General features: G+C 35.5%; 5 protein-coding genes across 9 annotated transcripts in view; 2 read left to right on the top strand and 3 right to left on the bottom strand.

Annotated features, from left to right (window-relative positions):
* LOC119639342 overlaps positions 1–4,040 on the top strand; it is a 5,875-nt gene extending 1,835 nt beyond the window's left edge. Inside the window, exons 3-4 of the mRNA XM_038036646.1 lie at positions 64–3,211; positions 3,835–4,040. Of these exons, the coding sequence (XP_037892574.1) occupies positions 64–3,211; positions 3,835–4,040 (3,354 nt within the window). The remainder of the gene's footprint in view (positions 1–63; positions 3,212–3,834) is intronic.
* Positions 1–8,451, bottom strand: part of LOC119639177 (protein kinase C-binding protein 1) — a 25,191-nt gene extending 16,740 nt beyond the window's left edge. Inside the window, exon 1 of the mRNA XM_038036439.1 lies at positions 8,102–8,451. The gene's annotated coding sequence lies outside the window, so the exon portion shown is untranslated. The remainder of the gene's footprint in view (positions 1–8,101) is intronic.
* Positions 8,452–8,810: 359 nt separating this feature from the next.
* LOC119639522 (microprocessor complex subunit DGCR8) lies at positions 8,811–13,414 on the bottom strand. 2 transcript variants are annotated; one of them, XM_038036954.1, is made up of 6 exons: positions 12,832–13,414; positions 11,829–12,014; positions 11,620–11,762; positions 10,675–11,559; positions 10,353–10,613; positions 8,811–9,666 (listed from the first exon to the last, which is right to left on the bottom strand). In XM_038036954.1, exons 1-6 carry the CDS (start codon positions 13,100–13,102, stop codon positions 9,379–9,381), a joined length of 2,034 nt encoding a protein of 677 aa, XP_037892882.1. In that variant the 5' UTR covers positions 13,103–13,414; the 3' UTR covers positions 8,811–9,378. The 2 variants fall into 2 exon arrangements, with proteins under 2 accessions (XP_037892882.1, XP_037892884.1); XM_038036956.1 differs by lacking the exon at positions 12,832–13,414 and adding an exon at positions 12,370–12,449 and having other exon boundaries at positions 8,815–9,666.
* A 1,431-nt stretch (positions 13,415–14,845) lies between these two features.
* LOC119639410 (N-acetyltransferase 9-like protein) lies at positions 14,846–16,020 on the top strand. Its single transcript, XM_038036758.1, has 2 exons — positions 14,846–15,240; positions 15,300–16,020. Exon 2 carries the CDS (start codon positions 15,375–15,377, stop codon positions 15,975–15,977), a length of 603 nt encoding a protein of 200 aa, XP_037892686.1. The 5' UTR covers positions 14,846–15,240; positions 15,300–15,374; the 3' UTR covers positions 15,978–16,020.
* Positions 16,021–16,121: 101 nt separating this feature from the next.
* Positions 16,122–21,176, bottom strand: LOC119639409 (mothers against decapentaplegic homolog 4). 4 transcript variants are annotated; one of them, XM_038036754.1, is made up of 10 exons: positions 21,036–21,176; positions 20,058–20,308; positions 19,727–19,992; positions 18,588–18,939; positions 18,200–18,463; positions 17,570–18,091; positions 17,224–17,479; positions 16,987–17,155; positions 16,807–16,933; positions 16,122–16,748 (listed from the first exon to the last, which is right to left on the bottom strand). In XM_038036754.1, the coding sequence occupies exons 2-10, from the start codon at positions 20,182–20,184 to the stop codon at positions 16,537–16,539; spliced, it is 2,295 nt and encodes a 764-aa protein (XP_037892682.1). In that variant the 5' UTR covers positions 20,185–20,308; positions 21,036–21,176; the 3' UTR covers positions 16,122–16,536. The 4 variants fall into 4 exon arrangements, with proteins under 4 accessions (XP_037892682.1, XP_037892685.1, XP_037892683.1 ...); XM_038036757.1 differs by having other exon boundaries at positions 17,224–17,461; XM_038036755.1 differs by lacking the exon at positions 21,036–21,176 and adding an exon at positions 20,672–20,941.
* Positions 21,177–24,481: the final 3,305 nt, after the last annotated feature.

Genomic DNA, 24,481 nt, shown 5'->3' with positions numbered 1-24,481 from the left:
GTAAGGGACGAAACCGGAAACGAAAACGGAAAGGATTTCTCTACTGATAATAATGATAACCAGAATGGTAACGACGAACGAAATCGTGCCAAGAGAAGCACCTATGAAGAGGGAAATAGTGAGCAAAGCGGAGAGAAAACAAGTTTTAAGGAAAATGAAACAGAAGCGAATGAAGAAAAAAGGGACAGTTCTACTGTTAATAACGTTAAGAAAGAGAAGGCAGATGTTGAAATCCTCAGAGCAAATTCTTTAGAGGATAACGATACAAATCTAACAGATGCTACGGAAAATACGAACGAGTTACTCACACGAGAGAGCAGGAAGACTCAAACAGATGAATACTTAATCAATCATGTAGATATTGATCAACACCGATCTGGCAGCATAGAAGGCACTATATTAAAAACGAACGGCATCGAGGAACAGACAGAAAAACATGAAGATGTTGAAGTAGTTCCCCTGAAAGTGTCAACAAAAGACGACAAGAAAGGAGAGGAGGAAGTGAAAGATATTGGAACGGTACTATTGGACGCCTATGATGCTACTGAGAACGACGATGCGTTAGTTGTAAGTAGCGAGGAGCAAGATAAAAGAAGGACCGCAGATACAGCAATATTAGACGAGGAAGTGATTAAAAAACAAAGTGTAAATAAAGACGAAAACGGATTAACAACGGAAGAGGGTAAAAAAGCAGAAGAAGAAATCTTCGATGGCCTACGATACAATGTTGGGAAAGACAGTGCAAAAACCAAGGATGCAATCACATCAACCATTGAAGAAGGGGAATGTCCGCCTCTTTACTTAATGCAGAATGCGCTAAAAGGAAAGAAAAAGCTTAAAGGAATAAAGCCAGCAGTAACATCACTCATTGAAAGGGGAAATGAAGAGCAAAATACATCATTAGAACGACAGACGATAGATGTAATTGAAAAGCAAGACACGTTACTTAAAGCTACTGGTGAGAGGGACAGAGGAATCACGAAAGTCGAAGAAACGTCAACAAGCAAAGTTGAGCAGAAAGAAAGAAGGCAAAGTAGGGACGCTGAAACGACTTTATCGGAAGATAAACTGAACATCTTTGTTGATAACACCGTAGCTCAAAAAGGATTGCTTACGTCGAACGGTGAGAAAGAGGAAGAAAAAACTAGATACGCTAGAACCAGACCCAGTTATGTCGAAACAGAACGAAATCAATATATAGACGCTAAGCAAAGCAATGGAAAAGAGCAAACGGAGGAAGCGGAAACAATTTTAATGAAAGACAAAGAAACTCAATCCGGGAATTTAGAACACCATAAATTACATGTAAGTAATAATTACAAAGCAATCGACAAGACCAATGAAGATGTGACCACGCAAACGGACTACCGCACGACTGAGTACGGTAGCAAAGAAATGTTAATTGAAACGAAAACTTATCCCCCACCCGCTCTTCTCTATCATGTGCCGCAACAACGGAGGGAAGATCATCCTATTCCAGGTACTTCTCAAGAAATGGCAACTTTTTGTCACTCTTGCCAGTGCAGAAGAGAGCAACCACGTTTTTCGCAGCCCGCAGAGATGATGCAAGGGTATGACGTGGCAAATAATTGCTCGACTTATTTTATGCGCGTTTGCAACCGGGGTACTTCAATTGATGAAATGAGAAAAGAACGAATCTATGACGCAACGCGAACACAAGATGAATTACATAGAGAAAATCATTGGGATCTCGATAATGAGCCTCATTCAAGCAATCGAATGCCTCGAATGTATTACTCAAGAGAGCGAATGAAACGCTCTCCTCAAGAGATGGAAATTCGAAAACAACTTGGTAAAGATGAAATGCTTGCCGAAACTTCAAACAATAAATACCAACATAATCAAGAATCTTGTTATTCAGCAACAAACAAACAAAATGATGGACGGTCACGCGACTTTTACAAGGAATATGACTACTCGCCGCATTCAACAATGGATGACATGAATATAATGAAACGAAGCGTACATCGGCTTTGTAGACATGACAATGGTGGAAACCGGTGCGATGAATTCCATACTTATAAATATATTCCACAGAATGTAAAAGATGAGATACCCCCTGGAAACAGGCGCTATGTTTCTCTTAACCACGAAGAAGCAAAAGGATATGAGAATAATTTCGAAAATTGGAAAAAAGCCAAGAACTCACGCGACGAGAACCATCAAACGCAATACTTTGCACAACCCGTAAGAGAACGAAGTAGTTATTCGCTTGGATGTCGTTCAGTTTGTATCAAAAATGGGCAACAAACATTCTGTTCAACTCAATGCGTTGAATGCAGTAAACAAAATTCCGCACATCGACAGTACGTCAGAAAGGACATCAACGAAAGAGAAAATAGTTGTGAATCTCTAAACAGAGAATTCGACGCATGTCAAAGAAATCGCTCCAACACATCCAGCGAGTATAACCGCGGTCCTTACGAGAGACAAGAAGATACGTTTCAGCAAACATCATGTGAGGGCGTAGAAGAGACCGTTACCAGACCAAGCGTGATAAAATGTTTAATGGAATATCTTGAAGGGAAACTCCGATGCAATTTTATAAATCGTCTGAAAGAATACGATATCTTTAATTATATTCATCAGAATTCTCAAAACGTGCGAAGTATAGAGGCAAGGGAAAACAATGCAACTAATTTAGAAAATAACTCGCCAAACTCTGAACGCAATCGTGAACCTTCGCCGACACTTTTTGTTGAGTCCGAGAAAAAAAGATTGTCACAACCTTTTGTTCAAAATAGTCACCATAATGGAAGAGTAAACATAAGTAATGTTAGTATTAATGAAATCAATTCGTCCGAATCACAACAGTCTATCAAAAATATTAAAATTGAATTCGAAATACACACACCAAAGACTGTTCACAAACGTGGTAAAGAACAAGATATCGAAGTAATTGCAAGTGATTTGGGACACAGCCAAGAAAAGGCCCTCGCGATGGTTACCGCTTTTAATGAAGAAAATCTACGTAGAAATAGCAGTACTCATCAAGGTGAGAAGATACTATGTCCACCAGTTAGTATTCGCAATGATGCAAATTCTGAAAACGAAGCTCCATACTTTATGTATACCGGCGCCGCCGCAAGCTACTTCCAAACTCCGAGAAGGAAGCGCATTGTTGCCGCCTACGTAAAGGAACAACGCATCGATAATTCGGTAGCGCCGACGTCTGAAGAGAAATTAAGAGGTAATTTTGCTCCATGTATACCTCTAACCACGAGCTCACAGTCGACTAATAATGCTTACTAATACTAAACAGCTTTGCGAAGGGAGCTTCAAATGTACCGTCAAGTTAATTCACGTAATAATTAAAAGACAATGGACTATAGCAATGCAAAATGACGAACAACTTAAATTCCATCGGAATATATTTTTTGTTTGCCTTCGCTTGCATTCATTTTCATAACATGTCTCCGGATAAAGTCTGCGGGGAAGCCAGCACAACAATCGATCAATGTTTTGCACTGTAGATAGATAAAGGTTAGATAATGTTCATAAATGTTTATCTACAAATATAGATACCTCTTGTAAGTTGCAAGTTATTAAAAAAAATGTGGACAAATTTTCATTTTATAGGTCCCTCAAATTTTATTGAAAGCTTGGGAAGGCTTCAGCTTGACCAAATTCTCTTCTTTTATATCAATTTTTACGATGTGTGTATGTAGACTCATAAAGTGCAGTTCTAGACAGAGAACTTTAAATATTTTTAAAATTCGGCGTAATGTACAAAGACGCTATTTATTATTTTCAATCAAAAAAAAAAGAATGAGTTCAAAAAGAGAAAAATAATCAATAATTATCACATTTTAGATCAATGTGAGGGAGCTTTGCCGCCAAGACCACCACCACTGCCTTCATCAAGGCATTGGATTTGTGATGGAAACGTTGAAGCAGATACGGCTGAAAAGGAAAGTAAACCTTTGAAGAAATATTCCTTTAAACATTTGCCACCGATGCACGTAAAAGCATTGAAGGAAAAAATTCTAAGCATATTACCAGGCAGGCGTAAAAGTTGAGGATGTTAATCAAGAACTCAATATATATGAAAAACCTAAATTTAAGAAAATCAAATAAAACGAAACCGACTGAGAACACCATACTTTGAGCCTATAATGCTGGTACCTAAAAACATTTTCAGAAAGGTTTCTCATATAATGAAAGGCAACAATACAACTACGCTGTAATTTTACACATATTTTTTATACCTAGCCCTTTTTTGCATATATCTTATCATTAAGCAAAAGTTAGAATAACCACTCATTGATAATCTACAATGAAACCAATTAAACCAATTAATGAGCCAATTAAGACAATTACTCCAGTAGTTCCTTAGTAGTTCTTTATGAAACGCAGAACAGAAGATTCCGAGTGCTTCTCTTACACAGTCAAAAGAGGTGGAGCTGCAAGTTGGAAATTGATAAAGATTTTGAGTTGAATAGACAACGAAGAAATTTCCCAATAACGCAAGTACAGACATACTTTGCAATTGTCGGTTTGAACACATCATTTCTGAACGACCGACCCACAATGAACAAAAGCACTGCGGTGTCTTTGTAAAAAAAACTCGTAAGCTCACGAGGATTAGAAAAAGAAATCAATATGCAGCTAATACAAAGCTTTAATTCCAATTAAACATAACTTAGATTAACTAACAAATCAAAGAGCTGTAAATAGCAGTGGCTATAAGAGTTATTGTGTAGATATTGTTCAAGCCATTTTTATATTCATATCGTTTAGCTTTATATTCTCTTTGATTTATTCAGACGATTTATGTATGAAAAATATCTTCCACACTAATATCTGTTACGTGCACTGTTATCGACAAAATATCAAAATGATTTGTAGACCGTACTAGCGCTTAAAAGGTTTTTGTGAAATACTCAACTAATTGTACGTTGCGATGGTCCAAGTGACGTTCCTTAAGAAAGAAAGGAAATTATTAAAAATAATTTCATGTCGTGATTAAAAATACGTTTTTAATTAGAACAAACGTTTCTGGTAAAAATTAAGGATGGCTGGGAAAGCCTCGCAAGACCTCTGTTGTATCGAAAGCAATCGTCTATTGACTGTTAAGTGCATTCAAGAGCAGGCGAAAAGCAACGGTGAAGATACTTCTGCTTCTACACATTAAAGCACAAAATAAAAAGCCCGCATATCACATTACATATATGTTCAAAAGTAAGAGCTTCAAGTTTTTCGAGAAGAAACAGCACTTCGCTGTCAACTGGTCATGTGATCAGGAATAAATCCATTCCATTTATAATTAATTCATCGCCGCGTTTTGTCAAAATCTTAGGCCAGTTCAAAACAAGTAGATTTTATATTGAAGGGCGTACGCCTACCTTTATATAAACTGAATAATGAATTCCATCAAAATGTTTTGATTTTTCTTGTTATATGGTGAAACTGCTTCTAGCCAGTATCAAACTTTTGGTCGATTAAGACTTGTACATTTTAAATCCTAAGAATCACATTCTACAAGTCAATTTTTAAAATTGGAACTTTTTTCCCCAATGAACTACATTTTTCTAAAATTTTATTATTATAGACCGACCGATAGTAAACTACGAAATTTACAAATCGCAGTCTCAACTCCCCCGAATCACTTAAATTTGTTCGACACCTAGATATATTTACAAGAAGAGAGAGAGAGAGAGAGAGAGCTTCAATATTTTTAAGGTAAATTGAAATCTTTCATTTAAAAATAGATTAACCAGGTAACTGCATATGATTGATATATACGTTATGATTCTCTGGATTTCCTCATAAACTTTTATTGTTATGAATGTGTTCTTGCCACAATAACGTATTTTAGATAACATTTTCGGCATTTTTGTTGTTTTGACTAAATCGATAATTTTATAGCTTAGCAGTTTTAGTTAATTTGAAAATCGGTTTACACAGAATTATATTCAATTATTTGTCTTCGAGTGAATCTTGCGCACATACTGTCGCAAGTCTCTTCTTCTTATTCGTGACTTAACTTAAACATTTTTAGACCGATCCTTAGGAGCTCTGTGCCACAAGATACGAGTTACTACTAAAAATACATGGAATTGTAAATTTTTTTCAAGCAACAGCTTATTTCGAAACCATGCCAAGCATTGCATTTCCAAAGAAATACCTATTACGCGCACTTCATGTCTTTCAAGACTTCGAACGTACAAACATGTATAGTACGACGATTAACCTCTTTACTAGTTGAATATAATTTGCGAGAAATAGCAGCTTCCAAGCGTCTAATAAGCACTTTACGGCTAGTAGCTGTCACAGGAACGTTGTATTGTATATCGATCAGGAATATAAATAATTTATGGGATTTTCAGTTGCGAATTTTGCAAGGATATTAGAGAATAATAATTCGAAAGCTTTAACAAGTTGCTCCATTAAGATTCGTATGAAAATGATTTTAGTTAATTATTTTATAGGAAAAATAAAAAATTATTTTAATTTCCATATATATGCACATAGAAAAGAAAAACATACCAACAAACAAAGTACAACCTCACTGTTTTGGGAATGCGCCCAAGTTGACTTGTTTGCGAAACTGTTGAAGCAGATATGGAGTTGTCTTTATTTATATAGACATTTTATAATTATCCAAAACAATATATAAAATAATATAATAATAAGCAATGAGATTTCGCTTTTGAATTTTTTTCTTACGAGTTATAAATCGTATCTACCAATTAATTTTCACCACAATCATGACAGACATTATAAAAGATTCCGAGACATTATAAAGGGCGAGGTACAAATGCGAAAACGCTTTTCTCGCAGACGAGTTTAGTACACACATTGTCGTACGCACGACTCAAAACGTATAAAAGTGGAAAAGTCTCAAAACCTCAAAAAGAAAAGTAAATTTTATTTAAAAAATTTGCCTTTGATGCTAACATTAAGAGAAGAAAAGAAAAAGTAACTCAACTTATGGTTCTTAGACATTTCTCATTTGAAACGTTGTAAAGAACTCCCTTGTTCTTGGCCATAAAGTCAACCCAAGGAAACGGTTTCGTTAAATAAGATTAAATTTAAATATTTTACTATTTGATAGTATTGTGCGAAGACTTCCTCTGTATTATTTCTTTAGTTAATAAATTGTTTGCAAATATCAAAGGGGCAGCGAAAACTAAAGTGTTACCAAAGGATAAATTATTAAACTTGTAGAGTGGATATTAAGTTTCCGTTTTGTTAAATTTTGCAGCAATTAAGAAACTGTGCCCACCAGAAAATTTTTTTTACTGATTTAATAATAAATTTTTTCTTTTAGAATATTTCTTCTCATGACAGAATTCATTTAAAATAAAATCATATACAATGATTTTAATGGCACAAATGATATTGTAAATAAATAAACTTTTTCAAGTTAAAATTTCTATTTTTGGGAAAGTAAAAACGCCAGTTCTGAGCTGAGGCTAAAAGAAATTACTAATTATTTTTTAGAGATTCTGCGTACTCTATATATGCTAACGTTTGCGACGTAACAAGTTCATATCGTATTGTAAATAGGTCGGTTCCTTCTAATAACCTTAAAGCTATTTACAATAAATTATAGTTTTCGGATAAGTTTCTTTACAGGGAATGAGCATGTGAAAAAGAAACTGTTAATTTTCTACGCCAGAAATGCGCCTTTTAACATTAAGCCGTCTTGCAAATAGATTTCTAATCGACACGAATCCTGACTACGCGTACATTCCAATACATACTAACATGTGATGTGAAGGCATAAGTTTTTCACAATTTGTATAATTATTAAATAAAAAAGAAGAATCGTGTGTACAATATCTACCTTACATCACAAATAACCAAACTTTACCACAACAAGGCAGGCAAGATAAAGAATTCTGACGACGTACAAATACGATTGCCTTTATTTCGCAGACGATGTAGGCACACATATACCCGTACATATTTTATGTGCACGACTTAAAACATACAGATTTGGAAGACCATCAAAACCTCCGAAAGAAAAGTAGGTTTTATTAAATAATTAGCCTTTGATATTAATATTAAAATAACTTATGAATGAATATAAATAATAATTAAAGAGTAAAAGTAAAAAGTTAACTCAACTTACTGTTCTTGCCGAACACTCTTAACGAAATCCCTTGTTCTTGGCAATAAAATGCAATCCAGAAAAGCAGAGCAGAGCAGTAGTAGTTTTTTCTTTAAATTAGATTAAATTTTTCAGATTTAACTACTGTGTTATGTTAAGGCTTTTGCTGTATTATTTATTTATTTAACAAATTGTTTGCGAATTTTCACAATGTTTTGCTGCTCAAAACCAAAAATCTCTAAGCACTGATGCTATTAATTTATTGCTATTTTGTTATCTCTATTTATTCTCAGTTCATTCCGTTTATTTTCTGCCATATCTCTCTTTCTCTCTTTCTTTCTTTCTCTTAAAAAATAAACCCTCCACATAGCATTGCCATACAAAATCTTTGCGACCTTAAAGAATATTGTAATATTGCATTTTTTTTTGTTTTTTATTAAAAAAATTGTATCGTTATATATTGACAAATTGACTAAGTGAAATTAAAATTAAGTAAATACTGTAAGCAAACATGAAACGACAATTTAACTTAAAAAATGTAAATTAACTTCTTTACTTGCTTTTTTTACTCATTTAAATTTTTGAATACAGGTGACTTTTATTTGATTTAAATAAGTAAATGAAATCTTGTTGACAAATAATTTTAGTAAAAACTTCAAAATTTAAAACTTTAATGTTGCAAGCATTTTAAGTAGCTAACCACGATATAAGAGTACCAAAATATTTCATTCATTATTATATTATAATATTGTTAATGGAAAATATGATTTTCTACAAACTCCATTACTAGTAATATTGCCATTGGAAGGTGAAACTTTTTATCTCGATACTTTTTGGATAAGGTAACAAGGTAAGGAATAGGCGTTAAATAAATAACGCTATAAACGATTAAAAGTTATAGACGCAAATCGCAACTTGAAGGAAATATTGCATTATTTATTTGTTTTATATCTCTGCGTTTGCTTTTATAGACCAATTGGGGTGAAAAAAAAGTTAAATACAAAAAACGGGCAATAGTTCTCAGCAGTTTTATTCACAATTTGAAAAACTTTGAAAACAAACCATAAGGCGATCTCGCGATTTACTTAGTTTAAAGTTATTTGTTCAACCACGCAATAATGTATGATATACAAAACAATTTGCTTAAATTTGAGAAAAAAAAAATCGAATATTGACACCTTATAATGACGGTTTTTGTTCGACGTATAAGTTGTTCTAAATGCGTTCTTTTTAATTATTTACTATATAAAACTTGAAAGATTATTTTATTCTTCGTGCGTGTATTAGTTTTTGTTCTCTTAGAGATCGACGTTATTTAAATTCGAACCGGACGATGAAGGTAAATCGATATCGTTTGGCGGTACGAAGGTACCTTTGCTTTGTACCGATTTATTTTTTTCGGCCAATTTCAACATTTCCGCTTTCAATTTATTTAAAATGGCATAATTAGGTTGATTGATGGCAGCTTTACTTTGCAGAACTGTAATTTCTTGTTCTTCCATTTTTTTCTCTTTAAAAGTTTTGATTGAATTGTTGCCATACAAACGCAACAAAGAGCCCCAAGTTTTGATGTGAGGATGTAAGATCTAGTAAAACAAATAAAAATTAATTTATTTAAAAGAAACACAGAATGTGGGAAATGAAAAAAACACAGTACACTGAATCACATAAATGATATCTCAAGCTTTGTTGTAAGTATTTGTTAACATGTTTAGTTTACTTAGCTTATTAATTAATAATAATAATTTTTAATGACAATTCAATTATACAATAATAATCATTACTATAATTATTAATTTTTCTGCCATATCTGACTATAGAGTCTCTTTCGGGCCAGTCACGAAGAACAGTACAAGTAGAGATACAGATAACATAGTAGTATTGTACAATATAAGAAATAAAGCCAAAATCCAGATGCAGTTGTAGATTACAAAAGGCCTTTATAGCTACTTTAAATCTACTCGGACTAACAAAAATTTGGATATGGAGTGGTAACGAGTTCGACAGCTGTGGAACCTTAACAAAGAATAGCTTTGACGATTTTAATTACTTGTGAGATCAGGGAAAATTAGATTCTTCGTCGGTCTGTCCGATTACGCAAACTGAATTCTCTCATCTTCTCATATATAAAGCAATATTTGTATAAAGGAGCTTAACGATCATCTCTACTGCAATTTTTTCAAATTTTTTTAGACATCAACAGCCTTTTGGATGTTTTCGTTTCCAGTTCACTTGACAGTACGATTGTTACATAGCAATTAGATCCTCTTACCTGTAATATAGCCTGGGATGCCAACTGCTTGCCTTCGCGTTTATTTTTGCACAATACTTTGGCTGTATGTTTACCCACAGTCATGGTGAATTCGTTCTTCTTGTTACTGGTACGATTTATCTCATAGTTTATATGCACATCATCCCCTAAGCCGAAATTCCTTTGCAAACATGTTAAAAGAATGGCATGCGGTGATGGCTCCGTTGTTTTATTGCAAAATTCGGCTACGCGAGGATCTTCTATTTTGATGTCATCAAAAACCTAAACGCACGCAATTATGTAATCAATGAGTCTAATAAAAACATCGTTTCTTAATACTTACCGACAAGTCCTTTTGGTTACTTTTAGCGACTGCACTTTTATCCTGTTTAACTCCAGTTATCTTATCTTTCATTTCCGGTATAAGTATTTCAAGAGTTTCACGAGCAGCTTCTGATTTCGCTTGTCTCTTGCTCGTACCATAGCCAGTGCCATATTTCAGATCATTTATAGAAACTGTGGCCGAATAAGGAGTTGCAGCATTTTGCAATTCTTTAAACTCGTAAGTCGGTTGTTTTTTTAAGGCATGTTGCACGTATTCGTGCAGAATGCAAACATAACTTTTACCACTAGGATTCATAATCCACTCTTTACGTGTACGCGGATTCGCGTTAGCTTCTCCCGTGGGTACTAATATTGGAAATTTGATAAGTTTTGTGCCGTCCGGCAAAGTAGGACGCTGTATATTTTTGAGGTGTTTACGATTTTTTGTAAATTTTCGCCTAGCATTCCAAGATCGGAAACGTAAAACTCGAATTACACGAAATTTGAAAAGTCTTCTACAGTACTCATTAAACTGATCGGGTGTAAGAGATTCCTTTTGAATGTTCTCATGGACAGTTATAATTTTGGCAGCTGGCACAAGTTTACGCAATTTATCCTTCTCCGTGGAGTTTGCCGTCGCTTTCACTTTCGGCGCTACCGATTCTCTAACATTAATTGCCACTGATACATTATCATGGATGCCTTCGCTGTTGTTATCCTCGACAACGTTATTGGTTGAAAACTCGAACGGACACTTATTGATTTCAGCTGGAATAACTTCTGAGGCGATAATTTCATTACTTTTAACTAATTCCTGAGATTTTTGTAATTCCGCTTCAGTTTCTTCATCCAGAGCGCGACGATAATTAAGGCATGGAATCGAACCAACCGGTATGGCATGTTTCTTTTATAGATAAAACGACAAATTTTAAGCTTGATCATCATTCTTTCATTAAGAACTAACCCTTGCACTTCCGGTACCCAAAAAATAAGGCCTGGATGTAGAGATTACCCGTGTTTTTCGATGTAAATACAAAGGCATGCCACTGTTATGAGTTACTTGGACCCAACCTTCTGGTAGAACTTCAAAATGATTATGTCGCTTTTCTAACAATGAAATCAATTTTTCAATTTTCGAACACATTTCAAATGACTTAAAAGGGCGGCTTTTACCTTCTAAAACAGTTTTGAAACGTTCTTCATATTTAGGCTTTTTCGGCGCTTTCAGATCGTCTGGCAAGTTTTCATCAAGTAAATGCTCAATTTCTTCATCGTCCAAATCTAGATCCGTAGACTCGTACTCTTCGTTATCAGCTTCGCCATTCTGGCGATTCGTATCACCATTTTCGCTAAAATTGTCTAAGTTTAATTTAAAAAAATTGTGAAAATAAAAAATGTTTCGGTAGAAAACAAAATACATATGCATTTGGCTAAGCTTGCACACACTATAGAGCAACAAATATAATAGTGAAGGAAAATAGAATGATAGAATTGAATTAACATAAAATTCCATCCGTGGAGGAGTTTCCGTTATTCCGCTTTGACTATTTTAACCAGAAGTATGCATCGCACAGTAATTATGACTTGGAGAATGTGTGCAATAAAAACGCATCATTTTTATGTAAGTAAATGGTTTTAGTTACATAAGCCGAAAGGTTAAATAATGTTAAGAACATATTTTGTCATCAACAGGCATTACCCGCGATCTATTCACCTGCTTTCTGATTTGCATTCGAAATGATGTCCAAACGTAAAATTGGTAACATACGCATTTTGTTTTATTTAATAACTTTAAATTAAATATGAACTGATCTCTGACATGCTTTAAAATCAAAAATAGGACAACTTGCAACAAATCTTCTCGGGCCTTACGTTTTATCAAAACAACTAAAAGCTTAAAAATCGCTAACGCTGAGAGTTAAAAATACCGTCTTCTTTTCTTATACTTACTAAATAAAGGAGAAATGCAAAAGAGTTAAAAACATTATCTTGCCTCCGTTAAAATAAGATAAACGACTTTTTGTTGATTTAAGATAAAAAAAAATAAATAAATAAAAAAATGGAAAGTGTCACATAATGAGTTTAGATGGTATACTTCTAATTTGATGTGCTGTTTGTGATAACTTAATGAATATGATCAACTTTTCAAATGTATGCAAGTGTACAACCTACTTACCATCGTCTTCCTCACTATTGGAACCAACTTCATCAATTACTTGAAACTGACGGAGCTGCTTATCTAATTTTTCTATATTGTTGTCCTCGTCAACTCTCTGTTTCATCTCTTCAATGGCACTCAACGAAAAAGCCACTTTCATATCATTCGCATGCTGATCCAATTTTGGTTTTTTACACTTTGATTCACAAGCTAAGTCATCTCCCAATGGCCCCAAAATTGACATTTTTGGTGATTTCTTAGTTTGTTCGGTTTCTTTGCCACTGAACATGGTTGTTGATGGGTTACTTCTGTTATAGCCAATAATGATTGAATCCAAGTATTTTCAAGTTTAAATCGGACTCAATGCCCGATTGGATTAAATCACATTGGTTACAGATGAAAACCCCTTGCTTTTTATTGTTCTTTGATTGGCAAAAACACTTTAATTTTGTTTAGCCTTCCTGTTGTTTCGAAGTCACTTTCACAAATTGGTCTCTGGCTAACAATTTACGTATATGGCAATTAATCAACATGAAACCTATTGCGAAAGTACTTCTTTTATTTTTTTAGATATTTTGAAACTTTTTTCGTATAAATTTGAAAATTTTATAATTTCAGTTGACTAAAAATCTCCTAAATTTCTCTGCATTGTAAAAATTTTGCAATTGGTTAGATCCTGACAAGTCGACAGTATTAAAAGTCGACAGTACGTTCAATGCAAATAATCGTATGCTAATGTGATTAAGATGATCGGAACGAAACGAAATCAACAACGGAATAACATATCACAGATAATGAATTTGTTCATTTTGAATGTATTTAATAGTTGAGAGAACTCTGGTACTTAATAGTTAAATGCACAAAAAAAAAGTACAAAATTACCGAATAAATTTTTTTAGTTCTAAGTTTTTTTGTTTCTTTTTTTTTTGGATGTTGAGTTACGATGGACCAAGCTAATGAAACTTGGCTTATATGTACAAAGAATAAGCCGTAGTAATTATTTATTTATTTTCTTTAGTTTGTTGATTGGAGATGGACCAAGAGAATAAATTTGTGTCTCATATGTCCATAACCGTAGTAATTAGTAGCAGATTGTTGAGTTGTTGAATGTGATGTAGAAATGGTGTTGCAAACTTTGGCTGAAAAAAAAACGTTATAGAGACAAATTATTAAAAAAAAAAAAATTTTCATGAATTAAAAGGATAAATTCGCTTCTCCAACAAAACAAATTAGTGCTTCGCTACAGCTAGACCGGAACCGTCAGTGGCACAAAAATATATCGTAGCCGTTGCTGCAACAAAGAAGAAGTTTTTCTTGTCATAAGATCCTCATACATTTATTGGTAATAAAATACCAGAGGGATTGAATTTATCTGGCCGAAAATGTGATGGAGTTTTTGATAACAAAATGTGTAGCAAGCTGCAAGAGACACTATCACTGGGAGATATAACTTTCTGAAACAAAGAAGGATTCATTATCTTGACCTTAATTAATTCGAACGAGCTAGAACAATGTTCCCAGTTTTCAAGAAATCCATTAGCCGCACCTTATTCATGAAATTAATAATCTTTATGTATATATTATAAATATGATATTAGCGAAACGGGTCTGAACTGTTTAATTGTTGTTCTAGGAATGGGAACTGAAAAGGGCTCAAAATCAGAAAAGTTGGTTCTAGCAGACTTGACCTCAGACTGAAAAGAACTTTGAATTGATAATAAGTCGGAAGAAAGATAAACTTTAGACAAGCGGTCCGTAAGGAAGTTACGTGATATTAAATTTTCTACTTATTTTACGGAAACGCTGCAATTGCGAAATAAAATGGGGAGAGTGTTGACTTTTGCCAATTGATTAGCGTTAACGTTTAAGTTGTTAAGTTGGGCTTTAACCATTTATATATATTATAAGCGACTCTGTGCTTTGTCTTTTAACAGGGAATTTAGCAAGGACTTTGTTTAAAAATTATGACGTTTTATTTCTAAGCTAACTTGTAAAATAAAAGAAATTAAGAAATTTTATAATCACGAATTTATTTTCAAACATAGAAGTGTGCCTAAACAATTTTCAAATTCAACTGGTACGAACTTCAATCCAACAAGGAGTCTTTTTTATTGATTCTCTTGGATAATCAGGTCTCTAACCTTTCACAAAACTAAGACGTAAAATACACAGACGACGCAAATCGTCAACACCGATACCTGCAGCAGCTGAGAGATCTACAATGTAAATTCAGCTGTTAATCTGAAAAAGAGTTTGTAGAATCGAAAGGCAGTTTACGTTACAATTTAATATTTTGTTTACCAGTTTGTATCTAAAGGAATACCAAATTTTGTAGCGTGGATTTTATTTTGTCGAAAATATTGAAAGTGCTTAGAGAAGTGGTTTACCTGAATGCTCGTGTTGCTTCTTTTACTTACTTAGGTGCTGGTAAGCCGAACAAAATAATTTCCTTTAGATTATATCTTACACATACACATGCAACCGAGGTGGGCATCATTATCCGTTTTGAGTGAAACCTAATTCATGCGTCAAAAGGAGTGAAACATTTTAAGTAATCAACAATGCGGCTTAACGAAAATACGCAAATTATTGGTAAAAATGTCATTTTGGTACCTTATGAGTGGAAGCACGTAGTCAAATACCACAAATGGATGCAATCCAGAGAGCTGCAAAAGTTGACCGCGTCCGAACCTCTTACGCTGGAGGAAGAGTATGAAATGCAAAGGACATGGCGAAGAGATGAAGATAAATGTACTTTCCTAATATTATGCCGGAAAACGTACGAAACGACTGGAGATGAAATTAAAGCTTTAATTGGCGATACAAATCTATTTTTGCACCCGAAAGAAGAAAGCGGAGAAGAACTTGCCGAAATTGAAATTATGATCGCTGAACCAGAAATGAGAGGGAAGGGTTTTGGTTGGGAATCGGTGCTTCTTATGTTAAAGTACGGTTTAAAGTACTTGAATATTCAAAAATTCGTAGCGAAGATTGGTATGGATAATACAAAATCCATAAAGATGTTTCAAAAAATTCAATTTGAAGAAGTGACACGTTCGAAAGTTTTCCAAGAGGTGACATTGGGCAGATACGTTACTGAGGAATGGCTGAAGTGGTTAGACAAGCAAGTGTTGCTTATCATTAAAGCTTACGATAAAAATTAGGCTTGTCTTCTGTTTTAGTCTTACCTTGTGTCGTTCAATATTATCCTTCATAAATATGTACACATTCGTTGATCAACCGGGAACATGCAACTGTTCCCAGTAAGAGGAATGATTAATTGATATACTTTATAGTTTAGTACTATGTTTAAAATTGCTCTGCACATAATGTATAAATATATTTGATATTTATATTTTGCTGCTTTTGCTTTACAATAAAATCTACATCTGTTTTTGGATATATAATCCTTATTAAAGTAATTCTGTAAAAACTCAAAATATATAAAACGAATATTTTTGTCGTAAAAATAATTTTCAAAAAAACGATACGAAAGTGTAAAGACTTCGTACAATCATCACGAAAGACTTGCAAAAAAAAAAATCGAAAGTTTTACATTTAAAAGTAAGAACTAGCAAGAGGGATAAAATAATGATGCGGCCGCATCGAAAGGACAAAAACATATTTAATACCGTAATAAAAAATTGTATAAATATTTTAACTTCAATTCGGATTGGTTAAAGCATCGGTTCTGACATATTTCTCTGTGCTTGAAAGTTCCGTTTAGGCAATCGCTCGCGGTCCATCTATAGGCATGGCGTGTAGAACTTCATCAAGCAGCTGGAGAGCCCTATGTAAATGCACTTCAATCCAACAAGGAGTCTTTTTTATTGATTCTCTTGGATAATCAGGTCCCCAACCTTTCACAAAACTAAGACGTAAAATACACAGACGACGCAAATCGTCGACACCGATACCTGCAGCAGCTGAGAGATCTACAATGTAAATTGTTATGTCAATCTTTTCTCATTAATTGTGCCATTTATTTATTACTTCGCGATGGGGCTCCCAATTGAGCGTTGGGTAAGCCGGCCACAGCTGCTGCCTGAGCAGCAGCTGCTGCTTGGGCGTTACTTGCTAGTGAGTGCATTTGCTGATGGCACTGCCGCAAGTCAAATACCTGGATTAGAAATTATTATTATTCTCAGATAATATCCAGTAAGTAATGCAAACCTTAATGCAAGCAGCAGGATAAATTTTATGCACAACATCCCCGGGTGTACGTCCCGCTTCACGATCCAAATAATAACTTTGCACAAATACCGAATTATCACTAAGGCAACGCAACCAAATGTCACCTTCACCACGCAAATCTAATTGAACACCTTTACCAATATGCAGTCTACATTTTTAAAACAAAAAAAGTGCGAAAACTAATAACTTATTAACGTGTACTAACAGCGTTTATACCTGGCTCTTTCTGATTGCTCCTGGCGGTGGACATTGCTTAAAGCTCCCAAGCAAAAACGATTGCCACCGGAAGGGTCTACATAACCATCGACTATAACATTTGGCTTTGCCGATGGCACTTTAAACGTTTCGCCCACTTGTGTGTCCAGCTCATAATATGCTATCGAGCACCAATATTCTGGTGGAGGCTGTCGAGATAACAAACGCGGCTGCTGAGGTTGGCCTGTCATATTGTCACCTGCCATGATATTGTTCCCTTTAAACATGTTAACGTGTACGAATGTAGTTAAAGAGTTGAAAATAAAAAGTAAAAAAAGTCGTCTTCAAAAAAGACTCTCATACTTACAGTAACCATCTGATATAGCCCGCGGATCTGGCGGCTGCATTGCCTGCGTATATGTGAGCGTACTAGACCCAGTCCAAGTTCCAGCGGCCGGTGTGCCATTAGGACCCGATGGAACTGACCCAGCACCACCACTGCTTGTAGCATTGGCGTTTTGAGCATTATTGCCTCCAGCAACAGTAGATCCGTAGGTGGTTTGAGCATAACCATTTTGTTGCATCTGAGAAGAAATGGATTGCTGTGTACCGCTATTATTAAGCGTAGCGTTAAATTTTGCTTCATTCACATTAGATATTGGTATTTGTGAAGTGGTAGGGGAACCATAATAATTGCTCGGTTGGCTGTTGGTTACGCTGGCAGTTACAGCTTGTTGCGGTTGTTGTAGGCCAAGACCAGTAGGATCTGACGGGGAACTCGTTTGTACAACGTGGCCGTTGCTCTGGGGATTTTGAGCTTGGGGTAAAGGTGGAGGAGCCATTACTTGACCAGGATTCATAGCACCAGCCATTGCCAAACCGTGACCCACTAAAAAATTGCACAAAAATAATGTACGTTATCGGATAAATAGCTTCAAACGGTGTGAAATGAACAACGGAAACCGGAAAAAAAAACGAAACAAAAAAAAATTCTTACAAAGCGTATGTTGTGGGTTTGGGGTTGTATGTGGCTGCTGTTGCTGAGCTTGCCCTGTAGGTGATGGCTGCTGTGGCTGTACTTGCGGAACTAGTTGCCCAGTAGTTGTTTGCTGAGTTGTGGTTTGGTTAGAAGGTCGTGGTGGCGGGGTTAGCCACGTATTACGTGGGGCAACGTCGCTTGGTTCAATTTTTGGTATTGCACGACCTGCCACAGCAGCGGCAGCGTACATAGCGGCAGCATTTATATGACCAGGATCAGCAACTACGTTTCATCAAAGCAATTACCCCAAAATAATCGCAATAAAAAATTAGGAAAATTAAACGAAAAATAACCAAAGTAAAAAAAGTTAACAAAAAATTAAACCGGTTGCCATTCTTTTAATTACCTGAACCTTGAGGAGGGTAACCGTAACTGCCCGGTGGACCAACCATCTGTGAGGGATGGTGCTGTATTGTGCCGATATCGTTCCCATCAATATCCATTCCACCCACTAGTGGACCCGCTGAATACTCATCTTTCACAAGGCGACTTGGTCCCGATTGTAAGCTGAGCCCAGATAAGTCAATCCCAGGGGAGACTACTCGCTCATAGTGATAAGGATTCACACAAACAGAATCGCATTTGAGATCAAAAGCGAATGCACAATATTTAACATGCTTCAATTCATTCTTATGAAGATCAGGCCAACGCCAAATACGTGCATAAATGACATGAGGGAAGCCTTTCCGACCCGCGACCTTGAAAGAAAATTTTGAAGCAAGAAAAGCCCGAAAAGTAAAAACCATGAGTACGAGTTTTGCATTCTTCTTCTCAAAGAAAGAATTTGGAAAACTAAGAAATGTTTTTATCTGACTAGCTCCTTAAAGTGTCTTCCCAAGTTAGCGCCCAGTAAGATGCAGTGTCCGTGATCTTAAGCCCGATCAGATCCTATTCGTGGGAGAACGCAAAGGAGGATAAAAAGGACATAATAGTCAGTTGACGTTGTGAAAAGACCGTACGTTAACTCCCCTTCATTTCTTTTAGAACAGCACAACTAATTAATAATTTTTCAATTCTATTGTAAAGTGAAGATTTCACAAGTAGATGTTCATATAAGTGAACATTTTACTTTTTTCTTTTGTGCCTCTGTTATGAGGGCACTCAGAATAGAAAGCGGTAACAGGCACACCTTATGATTAGAACAAGGCCAGCAATAAATTATCCGCTACGTCTTTCAATATCCGAATGGGAAAATGATTGGGGTCATTTCCTCATCCATAGGTGAAACCTATATAACATCTCATTAACGGTCCTGCAATTTTAAGGGTAAACAACATTATTACGAAACTGCCCGCAGCGCCATTTCCAGCTGCTAGAACGGTGACCTCCCTCTGTCCAACATATATCGTAGTTAAGTACATAGGAAAGGAATTCTTTGGAGAGACATCTTACGAAATTCTCGACGAGTTTCCCTTCACCTTTAGGGTACAATGTGCAATTTACTATCTCCCGTAATGTGTCAAATATGTCGAGTTAGGAGCTCACCTGTAACCGACCATCCAACGTACGTTGTATAGTAACACATTTGCTTGGATGTGCACCGTTCGTGGTAATGGCAGTAATTAGCGAATCCAATTCATCTCGTTTTTCTTTTAATTTCTTCACCAATGATTCTATGGCACGTTTAGCAAAGCTCTCACTTTCACCGCCCTGCCGATGACACATAAGAGAATGAACGATACTTAAACAAGCATCAGCTGAAGTCGGGGCATTCGAAGGCGGCGGGGGTGGCATTTGAACTATATCACGCACTTGCAAATAAAATTAAATCAGAGAAGGTACAATTTTCCACTATATTATGAATTAGAAAGCTTACTGTCTTGTGGTCCAATTCCACTGTACATATGTCCTGGCCCAACACCAGGACCGATGCTGGGCACCCCAACGCCAGGACCTCCATTGCTGGAGCCGCTATTTCCACCGCTACCCGTCAGCCCCACCATGCCTGTGTAATCCTGGGGGACGAGGCCACCGCGTGCGTCCACTTTGCCGGCGTTTGTGTTGTCGCCGTCACAAAAACCAAAATTCGACGAAGACCACAAAGTGACAATTTTTTTAAGCTCACCACTAATCAAAAAACAAAAGAATGTTGAAATCTGGTAGAAACTCTTCTTCTATTTATTTATTTATGTATTATTATTATTTTTTTTTTTTTGTTAAAAAATACAAAATTCCAAATCTGCCCATTACATGCAAACCATAAATGAGCTATTTGAGAAACCGCTGGTAGAACGTTAACCAAAAATAATATCTAAGTCAAGAAGTGGTAAATTGAACAAAATTAATAGCGCAAAAGCGGGATTTTGGGTTGTTTAGCTGCTTTTATGAAAAGTCTGGTAGTAAGTGTGTCCGAGATTTCCAATATATCGTTTGGGTTTATCAAAAGCTTCTACAAATATATTTTGCGAAATTGAATAAAAAGCTACTCACAGATGTATGCCTTGAAATAAATTTGAGCAGAATAATCATTTACCCTCGCAATGGATAGAAGCGATTAAATCATTTCGACCTCCCGTGTCACAGGAGTAATTTTCTTTACGGTGCTCTTTCACTTGAACCGATTAATGATTTGAAGAAGTATTCAATTAATAGTTTCACCGGACGTAATGAAGTACAAATATTCGACGGAATTGTTAATTTATGAGAACATTGATTCAATTACAGACCTATAATATGCTTTCTTGAGATAAAATTTTGTTTTACAAAAAAATTATTTTTATTAACACCCTTAGGCTTTTTTATTTTGCTTTTAAGTACATGATGGGAAAAACAAAGGTTAACAAAGAAAACTTACCATACGAAAGAAAAAAAAGTATATTATTGTGTACACATATATAGCGAATTTTTAAAAGACAAATAACACAATTCAAGATACAATGTAATATCTGAGGCAAGTGAAAAATTAATTCGACTGAACGCTGTGTATATTCATCAATGGAGGGGTCGGCGAAAACCCATTTACAACTGAAAATAAACTTGCCAGAGCTTACAACACTTCCAAAATGAATGGGTATTAAAAATATCCAAATAGACTTTGTTGGCAGAGTTGACATTCGATCAATGTTGCTTTTTAGTCACATTCCGCTGACACAACGGGCGCCATTTTCGTTTTCGCACTAAAAGTGTAAAGACTTGATAATAATTCAATTGATGGTGTAAGAGGTTAGTAACGACCTTTCTTGGAATTATTATCGATGTTTTTAGCTTGAAAAGGAGAGAAACGTGCTAAAATTCAAAAAAGTTGCTAAATTTTAAAATTATTGCACGTTTTTAAAAAAAAAAAAATTTTTCTACTTCGCGTTGAGATTGTGAACCATTTCCGTCTGGAATTTAAGTATCGGGTGAGTTTACTCCTACTCTTCATTGACTCTTGCTCATTGAACGTCTAAAACTAAAATTTTTAATTATTTAAACAACAGTGAAATATATATGATGAACCAAACAAACGAATCAATCCAACCGGAGACCCATCAAGGCCCTAAGACGGAGTACTTGACATACTATTGTGCATTTACTGGCAGCGAACTGAAAGTCCCTATGATCCCCATCAATCAAAAACGAGTTGAATATCCGAATAAGTATTTCTCGGAAACTAGGGACAAACCTACCATGGAAATTACCGCCTATGACTGCGGTCTCGAAACATTGCGATCTCTTCTTTTTGATTATCTCCATGCGACTGACATAGCCAGGAGTCCCACGCCGGACTTCATCCCTCATTATATGTATCTAGTAGCTGAGAAAATGAAATATAACTTGACAAAAAGATGGGAAAGTTACGGCTGCACAATAGAACCCGGTGAAGTTACCCCGTTGAGTTTTGTTAATATTACATTAAACGCGACAAGAATAAGTGATCCTAATCCGAACAATAGCACATCCTTTAATGAAAAAGATGACCTATGGTTGATGACTCAACTAAGCGGTGCATACAGGATGGGTCAAACTGCTTCTACGCAAAGGAATACATTGGAGGAGCGTATTAAAACACTAGCTCGAAGTCAAGTTAAAGGAATTGCCAACTACAGAGAATACGCTTACTTAACTCAATTTGACACCCTTCAAAAGATGGAGAAGGTAACGTTTATGATGGCAACTTTAGACCTTTTCCTGGACTTAGTAGGGAAGAGTCCATTTAGCAACATCAGAATATGAACCATTGTAACCCAATATCATGGTATGTCAGCATATCGTGACCTAATTTATATGTCGCAAATTTTGGGTTACAAGGATGTTTTTGGGTTTAAAGAGTGGGTCTTTTTTCCACAGATAAGTTCAGATCTTGATCAAATGTTCCATGACTTTGAGAAGGAGGAATTTAGAGTCAGCTACTCTTATTTTCCGTATTGTGTACCGTTAAGGCTAACAGAAAGAAGTCCGTACTCAGTTGCAAACAATCGAACTGTTCATGTTGTTATCCATGGGGTAGGGTCATTAATGGGTATTACCCGGTCTCAAAGAGCCTACTTTATCGTACCCCACGGTCTTTGTCAAGCAGCAAAAAATATTGCTATAATTTATTTAGGAAATCTTTCCCTTCAGAGAAATAATGGCAAATGTAAAGAAACAAACAATAGGTAGACAAAGAGAAGCGAGAAACAGAGCCGTATCAGCCTACGATCAAGACAGCTTCCTTTTCTCATCCTTACAAGCTGAAAGAGACCAATTGTCAAAAGAAAGAGGAACAGCTGACGCCATTTTCGAAACATATGTAAAACGAGACTTCAACCAAAGTGAAGTAAACCAAATAAAGATGGCAATTGAAACGATCACAGAAGCTAGACAAGGGACCGTAGGGGAGTGGGTCAAAGGACATTTTATGCACTTACTTCCCACTGGTAGTTCTGAGTAGAGATTGAAGAGGATGATGATGATAATAGTGAGTCCGGAACAAGTGAGGTTCTAACGCGGGTAGAGGACTCTGAATAAATTCTATGAAAAGAAATCATACAACAATTTTTTCAAAGCAGATTTAATTATTTTATGAAAAAAAAAAAAATGTGTATATTAAATATTATATTACATATTAATAATAATCTAATTACCGCAAATATATACATACACCTTCCATTTCTTTTTTTTTTTACTTTCTCTTAATACTAATTGATTTTAATATGTTTAATTGAACTGGTCGTCGGAACCGTACCGCCAGAGGCGGAACCATAGTAGGTAGATATGCAATATTACATCCAGAATACAGTTAAACTTCTTAAACCGTGTTCGTGTCCCGTCCCTGTCCGGTATCTCCGTCTATGTCAACACCGTCCGTGATTCTTGTACTAATGCAATCTGTCTGTATTAACATTTATTAAAAATCCGCCTTCTGTTTCCCTGTTAGAAAGCAATTGAAAGGACAAACGGAAATGGGTAGCAATATGTCGGACCACCCCAATTGCTAGCTGAGATAAGCCGGAAAATTATGCATGCGTTACTCCAAGCGCTTGAACATAAATCTATGGTTATATGGTACAAAAGCTCCCAAGTGGTAAACACAATCGGAACATTATTTTACAGAATTTTTACAGACTTTATGACACCGTCGAGAGCCCTTTTGTGTATTCATTGACACATAATTTGTATTTGGCATGCGCGATTTTTAAATTCTGAGGGAAACTTGCCCAGTTAGCAGATTTAGGTTTATTCTACTGTGTATGTATATATAGACAGCTAGAAATGTCATTAGCAAGCTGAGCACACGTGATTATTATCTCGTGGATTTGCCGATTGCTTCCATTCAGGGAAATATATAATTACGGTATTAACACAATCATAAATTTCCAAACGACAAGCCCAACTTGATATTAAAGATTTATTCAAAATTGTTAGGTGTGACATTTCGTATTGTGGACGAGTATAATTCAAACCGTTTAAATAATAGCACACTGGTCTTATAATTGTAAGCATAAAATGTTGAAAAGTTTCACATGCCGGATGAAAAGTTCTTAATAAACGATTGACGTGACTTAAACTCTCCATACCAGCTCGCCAAGGTAGGTACTGCCTTTCCAATAGCATAAATGAGAGAAAACCGAATGTAACATCATAATCGGTATAACAACCCCAGACTCACCGTAATATATAACCATAATATATCATCCATTAATTGAGCTCGATTTAATACATGGATGCCTTGAAATTTATTACTATTCAAAGTTTGATTTAACAATAATTGAATATTGAAAAGTAAGTTAAGGTTTTGGAATTATGCTTCAGCCACCAAACGCCGATATGATGGCTACG

This window comes from Glossina fuscipes, unplaced genomic scaffold (genome assembly GCF_014805625.2).
Source record: "Glossina fuscipes isolate IAEA_lab_2018 unplaced genomic scaffold, Yale_Gfus_2 112, whole genome shotgun sequence".
In the NCBI taxonomy this organism is placed as follows: domain Eukaryota; kingdom Metazoa; phylum Arthropoda; class Insecta; order Diptera; family Glossinidae; genus Glossina; species Glossina fuscipes.
The sequence above is the reverse complement of the archived record's forward strand: the minus strand, read 5'-3'. Positions and strand labels throughout refer to the sequence as shown.